The sequence below is a fragment of the Camellia sinensis genome, chromosome 6 (assembly GCF_055761805.1).
Source record: "Camellia sinensis isolate YWXY chromosome 6, ASM5576180v1, whole genome shotgun sequence".
NCBI classification, from domain to species: domain Eukaryota; kingdom Viridiplantae; phylum Streptophyta; class Magnoliopsida; order Ericales; family Theaceae; genus Camellia; species Camellia sinensis.
Window position 1 is genome coordinate 148936376 of NC_138966.1, and position 14257 is coordinate 148950632.

At 43.6% G+C, this 14257-nt stretch overlaps 1 protein-coding gene across 1 annotated transcript; it reads right to left on the bottom strand.

Moving 5' to 3' along the window:
• Positions 1-1668: 1668 nt before the first annotated feature.
• Positions 1669-2691, bottom strand: LOC145793690 (uncharacterized). The gene has a single exon (XM_082876554.1). It carries the CDS (start codon positions 2689-2691, stop codon positions 1669-1671), a length of 1023 nt encoding a protein of 340 aa, XP_082732680.1.
• Between the last annotated feature and the right edge of the window lie 11566 nt (positions 2692-14257).

Below are 14257 nucleotides of genomic sequence, written 5' to 3' on the forward strand. Positions count from 1 at the left end.
ACTTTCAGTTAGGGCCAGAGCTTGAAACAAAAAGCATGTAGGGCTTAAAAATAGATCAAGAAAAAGGGTCAAAGAGGAGAAATGTTACTCACCCTTGAAGACTAAGACTTTTGTTGCTTCTTGGATCAATTTACAGCTCCTTTGCCTTTGAGAAACCTTCCTTGCTGCTGGAAATGAGGTGGTGGTGGTAGAGCTTGGTGGTGTAGAAGAAATGGTGCTTAGGGACTTAGAGATTTTCAAGGAAATGAGAGGTATAGAGATGGAGTTGTGTATGGAAGCTTGAAGGTGAAGTTTTCTAACCCTTGCAAAGGATATATCTTGCTTGCTATATAGGCCAACAAGGGGGTGTAAAGGTGGGGGAAAAGGAGAGCAAAATTCCCCCACAAAATATCCCCCGGATATTGATATTTTCTGGGGGATAAAGTTCCACAGCTGTAAAGTGCACAGTGCAAGGAAGCAGGCCGGCCTGTTACTTTTGCTGCAGGTGGCCGGCTGGCCACACCCCCTAGCTGGCCGGCTAGGGGTCAAAAAGGTCAAGCAGATTTTCTGGCCGGCCACCAACTGGTAGTGTTCTCCTATGTGTGTGCAACACAACCATGTGGTTAAAAGTCCAAGAAAGTGGGTCCAAGGGGTTCAACATTAGCTCTGAAAGAGGGGGTCAAAAGGGTCAAATTGAATTACTGGCCGGCCACCAACTTTTAGGGTCCTCCCAAGTGTGTACATCACAAATATGTGGTTCAAAGTTCGAGAAAATGGGCCCAAGGGGTTCAACATTAGCCTGGAAGGAGGGGGTCAAAAGGGTCAAGTTGAATTACTGGCCAGCCATGAACTTTTAGGGTCCTCCCAAGTGTGTACATCACAAATATGTGGTTCAAAGTTGGAGAAAATGGGTCCAAGGTATTCAACATTAGTCCGGAAGTGCGAAAAACAGGCGCCGGAGGGCGTCGGAGGATGTATAACTGGTTGCTGCAACATTTACTAGCTTCTCACCCTTCAGTGACCTTCCCGGTGATAAAACAGAGGTACCTGCCAAAAATGAACAAAAATCGTTGCAAAACGAATGCTCGGGGACCAAAACGCGCAGTTCGGGATCCTGAAAACGGGCTGTTAAGCACCGAAAGTGGCGTTCGGCCATGAAGTGGGTTTCTCAACCCCCAGTGTCCCTCAAGAGGGAGAGAATAGGAAGTATGCCAAAAATCAGAGCAATAGGAGATGTTTAAGCGGTCCCGAACCGAGGCACACGGCCTGACGGCTCCGAAAATCGGAAACCGGACTCCGAAATGGGAAAAATGGCCTGCGGCCACCAAATATAGCCTACGGACATTGAGAGATGGTCTACGGGACCTCTCCCTCCCCTCAGGAAAAGAAACAGAGAAAACCAAGCCTGGTTCGCAAACCGAGACAAGGCACAGAAGAGGGTTCGGAAGTCCGGAGGCAGGGCTCACGGCCGCAACTCTGAAACTTCTGAATAAGCACATTATGCAACATCACCAAGCGCTCAATCGGTGACGTCTGAGTCTTAAGGTCGGTCAAAAATGGGGTGTCTACACTGACCGTGATCAACTCCGTTGGAGGGATGTGGGGGATGTTAGTGAAGCATTGGCATTTGTCGCATTTCATCACAAAATTAGTGGCGTCCTGACTAAGTGTAGGCCAAAAGTAACCTGTTCAGAGAATTTTATGAGCTAGAGACCGTCCTCCAGAGTGATTGCCATAAACTCCCTCGTGTATTTCTCTCATGACATAGGTTGCATAATCATTGTTGAGGCATCTAAGGTACAGCCGTAAAAATCCTCTCTTATATAAGATGTCGTTGACAAGGGTATAATTTGAGGACCGAGCCTTGACTTTGGCGGCCTCCTGTCTGTCTGCAGGTAGTATTCCCTGTTCTAAGAATGTGATAATGTCATGGACCCACGGGATACGTTCGTTCTGGAGTAGATGGATTACTTGCTGATTTGGTGAAATTGCTGGATGGGTCAGGTACTCAACCCAGACGCCATGGCAGAGGTCTGATTGATCTACTGAGGCCAATTGTGCCATTTCATTTGCGTGGGAGTTCTGTGACCTGGGGACATGTCGGATATGAAAACTGTTAAAGAGGCGGGTCAGAGGAAAAGCAATGTCCCTGTATGAGCGCATGGCTTCCTCCTTCGCATCAAACTCGTCTGTTATCTGTCCGACTGCCAACCGAGAGTCGCTAAAAACACGGAGATGGTCAACTCCGATGTCTCTAGCCAGTCGAAGACCCGCTATGAGGGCTTCGTACTCGACCTGGTTGTTACTTTCCGTAAATAGGAACCGAAGGGCGCACTTGAGGTATTCTCCTTTTGGGGTGGTGAGGATTAAACCGGTTTCGCTACCCTCTTTGCGGGATAAACCATCAACACTAAGGGTCCAAGAGTTGAGGTCTTTTGTATCAGCAGTGATATGTGCTGGTACGGTAAGTGCGTTCGAAATGGGATTGGTGAACTCCAAGATAAAATCGGCAACAGCTTGGCCTTTGATAGTTGTTCGAGGTCGATAAGAAATTTCATACTGGCTTAGTTCAATGGACCATTGCATGAGCTTGCTAGACGATTCTAGTTGTTGCATGACCTTTTTCAAAGGCTGGTCAGTGAGGACCACTATGGAGTGGGCTTGGAAATAAGGTCGGAGACGTCTAGAGGCAATGACTAAAGCGAGGGCCATTTTTTCTAACAAGGGGTAGTTTTGTTCTGCCCCCCGAAGTGCGCGGTTGATGTAGTAAACTGAGCGCTGGACGGAGCCATCTTCTCTGATAAGGGCAGCACTAACCGCGATATTGGAGACAGCTAAGTAAAAGGAGAGGGTCTCACCCGGCAATGATTGAGAGAGGAGAGAGGGGGTTAGTCATGTACTGCTTTAGTTGTTTGAAGGCCTCTTCGGACTCAGTGTTCCATTCAAAAGCCTGCCGGAGAACTTTGAAGAATGGAAGACATTTGTCAGTAGCTCGGGAAATGAATCGGTTGAGAGCTGTGACTCTGCCAGTGAGCTGCTGGACCTCCTTTACCGTTCGGGGGGATTGCATTTCGATTAGGGCTTTGATCTTCTCCAGATTGGCCTCGATACCTCTGTGGCTGACCGTGAACCCCAAAAACTTACCAGATCCGACGCCAAAGGCGCATTTCTCCAGGTTCAGTTTCATCTTGTACTTGCATAGGGCTTGGAAGGTCTCCCGTAGGTCTATTAGGTGATCGGATTAGAGTCTGCTTTTGACGAGCATGTCATCGACGTAGACCTCTATGTTGCAACCGATCCAATGTTTGAAAATGGCATTAACCAGACGTTGGTAAGTGGCTCATGCATTCTTTAGATCGAATGGCATCACCGGGTAATGATAAGTTCCTCTGTCAGTAATGAAGGAGGTATGTTCTCGGTCAGCTACATGCATTAAGATTTGATTATATCCGAAGAAAGCATCCATGAAGTTGAGCATCTGGTGGCCAGCCGTTGCGTCGACCAATAGATCTATTTGAGAAGTGGGTAGCTATCCTTAGAACAAGCTCGGTTGAGGTCAGAGTAGTCGACGTAGAGTCTCCACTTGCCATGTCATGACCTAAACCCGCCCCTATGGATTAGAGTCATAACTTGCCAGTAATCATGAGATTACCTACAGTCTCAGTCAGAAATGAAACCATATTTAATAATAGGGGGCCAAACTGGGGAAGCATCACATACAAGAATTGTCCAACGAGCTGTGTATACATGGTTTAATCAAAAAATTTCTCATATACATGAAATAACTCACACCATGCAATATTTACGTTATGTATGTACCATGTATATCCAGGATCATTTTACAATTTCAACACCAAGTTCCAAGGTTATACACAACGTTGGTCATACCTGACCATAAGAGAACAAAAACAAAAGTAAGGCCTCTGTGTGAGGTGACCTTGGTTGACCTCACAAAACTTGGTTTCTCAATGCTCACTGGGGCTGGGGTTGGACGTCCCGTTGTTTGCCTACATACATATAAATACAGAGTGAGCTAATGCCTAGTAAATAATACCAGAGTAAAGAAGTTAATGAATGAGTTTCAATCACAATGAGTCATACTTATAAATTAAACATTTGAACTACTATTCCCATTCACATACAAATTTGTAGATCACAACAAAGCAAAACGACCTCGGTCCAATACATCATAGTCATATACACAATGACCTCGGGTCCAACTCAATATAAAACAAAATGACCTTAGGTCCATCTATACAAAACAACCTTGGGCCTAATACTCATTCATAGACCAACTTTAGGTCTAATGGATCCATGTACCAAGGACCACCGGTCCTCCATATCATATTACTAAACGATCTTGGGTCCACCATTCTTATATTCATAATTATACGCATATGATTGTGACCACATCCATACTCATATTCAAAACGACCTTTGGTCCAATCAATTCTTTATTCAAAACGACCTTTGGTCTAATTTGTATATAAGATAACCTTTAGTCTATCTTGTTAAGCATTCCAAACGGCTTTAGGCCCAATCCGCGTCCTCATCAAATATACCAAACGGCCTTAGGCCCAATTTGTGTCCTTGTCAAACATGCCAAACGGCCTTAGGCCCATTTCATACTCATATATCAATCACTTCACATACTTTATTACGAATCAAGCGAATAGAATACTCATTCATAGTACAAATTCATAGTGTCAGAAATTTACCACGAAGGTAACATTTAGAAAACAATGCATACATAAAAATATCTTTACTAAGATATTACTCACAGTGTTCCGGTGCTTGATTCGTCCTTGCGCTTGACCCTACATAATTCATAAGACATTGGGTCATAATACAATTCATTTCGTTCTTCAATTTTCTTAATGCTCTTAGACTTCTTCCACGCTCTTTAATTCATTTAGTGTACTCAATGCATGCCTAAGAGTGCTTAGAAGTGAAAAAGAACGAAAAACGAAACATAAAACGTATTTTCAAAATTTCTAAAACAGGGCCCTCCGCTCGAACGAGAATTCAAAAATAAGGGTGGTCGCTCGAGCGTAACTTCCGTCGCTCAAGCGGTCTGCAAAGTACTGGTTGTGTGAATTTACCGCTTGACAGTCACTCGAGCGGAAGACTAAATAAAAAGGGTCATCGCTCGAGCGTCACTTTGGTCGCTCAAGCAATCTATAAGATTTTGTAAAACTTTTGGGAGCTTAATTTCCACGCTCAAGTCACACTTTCCTCGCTAGAGCGGACAGGTCAAATTCTGGGTTTTCCAAAACTCTGTTTGAAGCTCAAAACACATCTTCAAATGTTCAAAACTCATATTTTCAATCCAAACTTACGGAAAACCATCATATGACATGGGAACATAGATAATTTGAGACCAATTACTCAAATTATGGATCAAATCTCTGAAATCAAGCTTAAACCATGAAGTTGAAACCATGTATGTAAAATCCATGTTTCATATCTTGCATATACAAGCTTTAAGACTTAAAATTAGGCTTCAAAACATGACAATTCATGCATGCATGTGTCAAACAACTCTCAATTCAACATGATCTTTATGATTTATCCTCAAACATGAGAAATCACAATAAATTCATGTATGCATGCATGCATGCCCAAGTTGATCTTAAATTCAACACATTTAGCTTAATTCTCATATTTATCAACATATACTTCTTGAATTCACATAGTTATGAACTTAAACTCATAAATTTGAGTTCAATTACTCACTTAGAGTCTTTAACTCATCCAAATCTAGTTAGTTCTTGAGCCTAGTTCTTCAATTCTCCAAGCTTTGAGCTCAAGTCCTCAAATTTGAGCCTTTTCTCCCTTAGAATCACACTTTGTCTCCCTATATAGGCTTTTCTCATATTTTGCAAGGTTAAGAGCTCAAAATTATGAGCCTAGGCACTTGCACTATATATATATAGTGGTGATTAGTTTGACTAATCATATTTGCTTAGAGTTAATCAATTGTACTTAACTTAATCAATTTAATCTAATTATTTTGATCCAAATCAGTTTTCAATTAAATTTCACCATAGGCTTTAAAAATTATGCTAATCACAATAATATGGCCAATTTTGGTTTTTGTCGCCTCTACGGCCTTCAATTTAATTTTTATAACAGAAAATCAAACAGATTTTCCTACGGTGAATAGATATAAATTCACAAACACCCATAATCATATAATTAGCACTCAAAATCATATCAAGCTCATAATTATAAGCATAATTAAGATTAATTAACATAACACAGAGTAGGGTTGTCACATGCCATTACTTTTTCAAACCAAGACTACGTTGGATAGCCATTTGGGGCAGTCTACATTGCTGATGAACTGGGCCTTTAATAGCTTGTCCACCTCAGTGGCAATGAGATTGTTGCGTTCTGGATGAAAAATGCGCTGCTTTTGGCGAAATAGGCGAAACTGGGGCTCAATATTGAGGCGATAGGTAATAAAAGAATGGTTGATACCTAGCATGGCCGAATGGGTCCAAGCAAAGACGTCTTTATGCTCGGCTAAGAGGGTTGTGAGGTCGGCCTTAGCTTGAGAGGACAGCTGATTGCCAATCTTAGCCGCTTTTGTTGAATCGGTGGGATCAATGGGTATTTTGATCAGTTCCTCCACTAGTTCGCCCCTAACTAACTCTTACTTGTCTCGAACGTCAAGGCCCTCGATGATCATAGCCTCTTTCATCTTGACTTCCTTTAGAGAGGCAACGTAGCACTCTCTGGCCACTGCCTGTTTTCCCCTTACTGTGCCGACCCCTTGATCGGTCGAAAATTTCATAGCTAGATGGTAGGTGAAAGTGACAGCTTGGAGGGCGTTGAGAGTTGTGTGACCGAGTATGATGTTGTAAGCAGAAGGGCAGTCGACGACGAGGAAAGTGAGTAGTTTGGCGGACCACCGTGAATATTCTCCGATGGTGATAGGGAGATCAATGGAGCCTATGGAGGTCACCCGATCGCTAGTGAAGCCGACTAGTGGGTTTTGGAGAGGCGACAACTTTTCTTCTCCAACCTTAAGCTGTCGGTAGGTGTTGAGGAAAATGATGTTGGAAGAGCTTCCATTGTCGACAAGTACTCGTCAGACTTTGTAGTTTGATAAGAGAGCGGAAATGACCAGGGAGTCGTCATGGAGGTAGTGAATACCTGTGCAGTCTGCCTCTGTAAAGGTGATTGGTTCAGACCATTGCTTGGGCTATTTGTAAGGGCGGTCCAGTGTCATTACTTCCTTGTCAGAGCCTTGTCTGATTGTGCTTTGCTCTGCTCACTGTGCCGACCGAGATGGTCCGCCGCACGCGAGCCCCTCGGCGATGACTCTAATCTCGCCGACTGGGGGGACGGGTCGCCTTGTGCTCGGGGTTGTGGTGGGACCTGACCGTCGTTCCGCCTGGGTTGTGCAGGTTGTTTAGGAGGAATGCGTCAGTGGTTGTGCCCCGAGGGGTCAGTCCTCGGCCTTTGCTGGGAACGTATCGCCGTGAATCGACTGAGACGCCCCTGGTAAATCAAATCCTCGACCTAATCTTTAAGGTTGACACATTCCTCAGTGTTATGGCCATGGTCTTGATGGAAACGACAATACTTAGATTGATCTCGCCGGTTGGAGGGAGATCTGGATAGTTGAGGCCATTTTAGGTTGTAGTCTCATTGAATTTGGTGTAAGACTTGCTCCATGGGTGAATTGAGAGGGGTACCATTCGAACCAACCAGGCGGGCGGGTAAGTTCCAGGCAGTCTGCTCGAGTTGGTCGTTCCGTGTGCTGGGGGAGTCGATGCGTATATTGAGAGAACCTGTGCTCGGGTTCTTTTCTTTTGTCCTTGGGGGCTGGATTTTTAGGTGTAGAGTCCGCAAGGGAGTCCTCGGCATTCATATATTTTTGGACTTTGGCGAGAAAGATGGCCATGGCAGATGGGGGGTTTTTGGAAAGAGAGAAAAGGAAATGTGATGGGCGCAAGCTGGCCATGAAAGCGGTGAGAGTGACCTTGTCATCATTTTCCTCTACTAGAAAGGCTTCGGTATGGAAACGAGTGACAAAGCTACGCAGTGATTCCCCTTCTGTCTGCCGGATGTTTAGCAATTAGGTTGCTGGGTGTCGCTGCCGTTGAGCACCGATGAAATGGCTCAAAAAGGATTCGCTGAGCTGGCGAAAGGAGGTGACCAAGTTTAGAGGAAGTTGGTTGAACCATAGGCGTATCAATCCTTTCAACGTGACAGGGAAGGCATGGCAAATGATTTCATCGGTGAAGACATGGAGAATTATGAGTGTCTGATATGCTTCCATATGGTCGACCGAATCGGTGATACCATCAAAGGTGTCGATCGATGGCATTTTGAACTTGGGAGGGAGAGCTTTATATCTGATGGAGGCGGTAAAAGGAGAGTTGACGGTAGAGGAAGTTTTGTATTGCATGTCTGGCATGACCCCTTGCAACTACAACTTTATGGCCCTCAGCTCCTTGTCCCAGACAGGGGTATTATCCCCGCAAGCAAGTGTAGACGTCCCCGAACGTCCCGGGGGGATGAATCCCGTTCTGTTCAATTTGGGCTCACTACAGTTCGGACTCTCAAATTGTCACGGTTCTAAATCTGAACCAAAGAGTCCAAATCCGGCAAATCGTTTTTGAAAACAGATTTTTTGTAAAGAAGTGCCAAACATAGACTGCTTTGCCAGATACAGAGTCGCCATCTAAATATTTTATTTTGGGGGAATTTAGGAAACCCTGACTCGGTGCCGAAGGCCACATGTCCGTCATCACCAAAGTTGCCTCGGCTCGGGAACTTGGGTACGATTGGGGAAGGTCAGCTATGAGCACCCCCGCTCGCCCGATCAAAGATCGGCCTCTACTAATCTTGATATCTAGTTTTTGAAAACATATGCGTTCTTATTCCGGTTAATTAGCCTAGAATTACTATGTTATGTGCACAGCAAACAAGTATAGACCAAATTGCCTAAACTGGAACAAAACATTACATGTTTGTTTTGAAAATGGTTTGCTACTCGCAAGTAGGTTAAAATGCAGGTTTTGCCACCCTCAAGTAGGCTTTAGAAAAGATGGTTTTGCCACTATCTAGTGGGCTTAAAACTCACAGTTTTAGTGCATTATTCCAATTTAGGTAATTCAACCTCCACCCACAGGCATTCAGGTAGTTATAACACGTAAGCACGTAGCCTCATGGTAAGCATGCTGTCATGGCAAACACTCACACTCATGCAAGATGCTAAAGCATAAAAGCTTACCTAGTATTTCGAGCCAAAACAAAAGCTAGTTAGTAATCAATGCATGATCCTAGCTCATGTTAAGATGGCTAATGCAACACATACAAGATGCAACAATAATAGGCTCGGCTATTCTAAGATGGCATGTGATGATGCTACAACTAACATGTATTCAACTTTGGAATTGAAATACAAATGCAGTTAGTATGATGCGCCGAGCTCGGTGCATGTAGGACAAATATATGGATGCACGCATGCTATCATACTGTATGCTGATTGAAACATGCCCTAGACTAACCATCGAAAGCTAGTAAATAAAAGGGAAGAAAGACGTGGGGTTGGGAGACATGCACACACTCACGCACGCTTATTACACAATTGCCCTCGCTTGGAGGGTCCGAAAGAATAATACAGTCCAAATAATGAATCAACTATCCTAGCGAATTAATTATTACAGACCCTTAATTAATTAACAAATTAATTACAAATAAACTAAATGTGAAGCTTAAAGAGACTGCCGCAGCTCTGCCTCGGAATGCGCGAATGATGCATACTTGACTCGCCCCGCTCGGAAACTCGCTGCCATAGCACTGTTGCCTCTGTTTACATTGCCCTGCTCCTCTGAAGACTGTGAAAATTCTTGGGGCACCTCTGAACTGATTCCTGATCACCCTGGAATGTCACCGGCCAATTCAAAGCACCACCAGCCATGGGGATGGGCTTATCGGCTAAATGTTGTACCACCGGCCAGCCACTGATGGTCGGTCAGCACTGTAGGTGGCCGGCCGGCCATTACTTCCTGCAGAATCCTGCAGTTGACAGCAGCAGAGGGCAAGCAGTGTATGACATGGAATTTTCAAGCAAATGTGAGCATGACCACTCTCCCAATCATGTTATGGACTCAAGGGAGTGTGGCCCTTGACCCTCGGGCCATCAATTGCGCATTTCGATGCGTGATAGCCTAAGAGGCCAAGTTTGCCAATCAATGTAAATGCATGCAACAAAACAAATGAGTACCAATGCCCTATCATGTTGAGGTCAAGGGTATTGGCGACCGAGGGTTGAGGCGTGTTTCATCACTTTGAGTATGAACACTCCTCAACTCTCATGCATGGTTTGACACCCCAAACCAAGCGAAATGCTATGCATGTATGCAATGTACCTCGCATATGCAACATGGGTCAAATATGCAACATGAAACTAAGTAAGCAAGGCATACCAAATGCAATGCAAACTAAACATGCCAATGTGCAATATACTAAAGTATACAACACGCAATGTAGCAAACGGACAAATATGCAATGAGCCTAGTATGTGACAACACGAAATGAGTCAAATATGCAATAAACATGTGACAAGCTTGTAATGGTGGATCTAAACCATAAAGGACAGACCTCAGCCTTGCCATAAACAGTGGCCAAAGTGCATGGAAATGGTGGACTGAACATCTTCGAATGCACACATATAGAAGTCCAACACTCAAGCATGCAAGAAGTCAACTCTCAAGCGCATTAAGAAGAGACAAGCATGGACAACTCACAAGCATAACAAGCTCTGAAAATATGTAAAAGGTAATGCCAAAATCCACTATGTTATGCAAGCAAGGCATACCATGATGACTAAAACTTGCAGTCAAACAAAAAGGTCCAAACCATGGCTATGTCAATCAAACCCCAAAGGACCAAAATGGCTTAAAACAGTCCCTTAGCATTCCAAAACAAGACTAAAGTATGCATAGATCATGGCCAAATCATACTAAGGAATGGATGCAAAACAAAGGTGGATTCAAGACCAACAAGAGGGCATTGTACCACAACCACCTTAACCACTCATGGCATGGGCTACACAACTAAAAACAGAGTTTCCATGCATCAAAATATGCCCTAAAATCCACTGATATGGCAGCCCAAATGACTTAAACACAAGGCATGCATTATGGCCCTTTCCAAGGCACAAAAGAACAACCTCTCAAGGCAAGAAAGTGATGATGAATGTAAGCATACAAGCATGGATTAGGGACTGAAATGGCATGTGAAATGACTCCAAATCATTGAAATAACCCAACTAAAGCATGCTAGTGACTCACACACTCAAGGCTCACAAGCCAAAATACAAAGGGGCTATACCAAACATGGAAAATATGATCAAAACAACACCCAACAGACCTTAAGCATGGTAAGACATGGCCAAGAACTTCACAAAGTTAGGCCAAAACATAAGAGCATGGTAGGCTAAATGCATGATGAACTTCTAGACAAAATAGAGGAATACAAAGCAAGTATATTATGCATGCAAGGGACCTTTAATCCGACCAAAAAAAGAGGTAAGATATGCCCAAATAACACCCAAAAACCTATGAAATGGAGCCAAGAACAACTAATCATGCATGTTATCCTTATGAGCCAAAGATGCAAACCAAAGAGAGACCAAGGGAGAGGGGTGTCCCTCCCCTATGCAAGACCTCAAAACCCCTTCTTCACCCCTGAAAATCCACTGGATTTCAGTGGTGAGAAGGCCAATACACAAGAGGTTCCAAAGCTTAACAAAGAGAGTACAAAAAGGGCCAAACAAGGCCTAAGAAGGGGAAATCGACCCCAAACAACAAAATGACCTTAATGAAGTATCTTAAGCATACAAATACCAGACTTTTTTCAGTTATACACGAAGCTCAAATCAGTATGTAAAGCAGGTAAAAAGCTAGTGCAAGATTGGGGGATAAAAAGGAATAATGCTCACCCTTGAAGAACTCTTGAAGAACAACAAGTGCAGCCCTCTTTTCTGATCAAAACCCCCTTAAAACCTCCAAGAACAACCTCTTAACTCCTCACAAACCGAAGTATGGTGTAATAGTGTGTGTCTTAGTGCAATACTATGAACTAAACACACTTTTAGGCTATAAAATACACACAAAATGAAGAGAGAGAGGGAGATATAGAGAGAGAGAAAGTGTATATCAGATATATATATATATATATTGCTCTATTTTTTTTACTCAACCCAAGACAAAGGAAGGGGAAGGCTCCTTGTATAGACAAAGGAAAGGCTCTAAGCTTCTTAGAGAAGCTATTGCAAAAGAGTCAAAAGGACCAAGTTTCCAATGGAAGCTATCCCCAAAGGTGCAAGCTTCTTGAGGAAGCCAAGACAAGGGGTCAAGGCTTCCTCAAGAAGCCTTGAGAAAAAGGTGCAAAAAAGAGGGTCAAAGGTGGAAAACAACCACATATATGCACGGGGGCAGGTCTTGTGCATTCCAGCTGGCACAACTGGCATGCACCATGCCTGAAAACGGCAAAAAGATGATACCGGCCAGAAAAGGAGGCCGTCGGCCAAACATATGGTCGGCCGGCCACACCAAATGCCGATCGGCCAATGGTATATTTCATCAATGGCCGGTAACCTCAAAACATGGCCGGTGGCCTCAAGCCATGGCCGGTGGGTGCCAGGGGTAGCTAACAAGCTACTCTCTACCCTCAGAAACAAAAAAAAAAAAAAAACACAAGTGTTTGGTGCAAAACCAAACACAGAACAGTCGAGTTGAGAGATCCTGAAGCAAGGCGCGTAGCCGAGACCTCCGGGAACTCAAAACGAAACACGAACATGGGTAATCACCAAGTGTTCCATCGGTGACGTCCAAGTCTTGAGGACGGTCAAAAATGGGGTGTCTACAGTTGCCCCTCTTTGACAGAACTCGAAATTCATAACAATGACGGGAGTGAGTGTCAAAGCCCAGAGACGACCCATTTTTGACAAGGCCGAAGACTTAGACAAACATATAAGCTACAAATAAGATATGTGCCCTTAGGCTGGGGCGAAATGCAACTGACAATGCAAGAAGCCGAACATAACTTATGATCATGCGAAGAAAGCTGTAACGAAGGATAACATGCGACAGTTTTAAGCTAGCACAGACCGAACTACACTACAATGCAGAGTGGGTGCAAGAGAATCATGTAATTCTCATTGCGTTTCACGCGGAGAATACAGTACCTATCCGGTTTGTCTGGCTGCGCCAGCCTCAAATGAACCGTACATATAACATCGTGCCTGAAAGAGAAAAAAAACTCAACAGGTATAATATCGTTAGCAATATGCATAACAGTGCAATCGAAAGTGCGTGACAACGCAAACCGAGTGGGAAGCATAACAATGCCATGAAGGCTCAAACACATGTAAGTAAAGGACACGCGGCGACGTGCACAATGTGTGAAGATGTAGACACATGTAAGTAAAGCATAACACGACAACGTATGCAATGCGTATAAAAAAGAACTTGAACACATGTAAGTAAAGCAATGCACGTATGCACGCAATATGTATGAAAGGAAGTTGAACACATGTAAGTAAAGCAATGCACGTATGCATGCAATGTGTATAAAGAGAACTTGAACACATGTAAGTAAAGCAATGCGTGACAACGCATGCAATATGTATAAAGAGAACTTGAACACATGTAAGTAAAGCAATGCACGTATGCATGCAATGTGTATAGAAAGAAACTTGAACACATGTAAGTAAAGCATAACGCGACAACGCATGCAATGTATATAGAAAGAAACTTGAACACATGTAAGTAAAGCATAACGCGACAACGCATGTAATGTGTATAAAAGGAACTTGAACACATGTAAGTAAAGCATAACGCGACAACGCATGCAATGTGTATAAAGGGAACTTGAACACATGTAAGTAAAGCAATGCACGTATGCATGCAATGTGTATGAAGGGAACTTGAACACATGTAAGTAAAGCAATGCACGTATGTACGCAATGTGTATGAAGGGAACTTGAACACATGTAAGTAAAGCATAACGCGACAACGCATGCAATGTGTATAAAAGAAACTTGAACACATGTAAGTAAAGCATAACGCGACAACACATGCAATGTGTATAAAGGGAACTTGAACACCTGTAAGTAAAGCATAACGCGACAACGCATGCAATGTGTATAAAGGGAACTTGAACACATGTAAGTAAAGCATAACGCGACAACGCATGCAATGTGTATAAAGGGAACTTGAACACATGTAAGTAAAGCATAACGTGACAACGC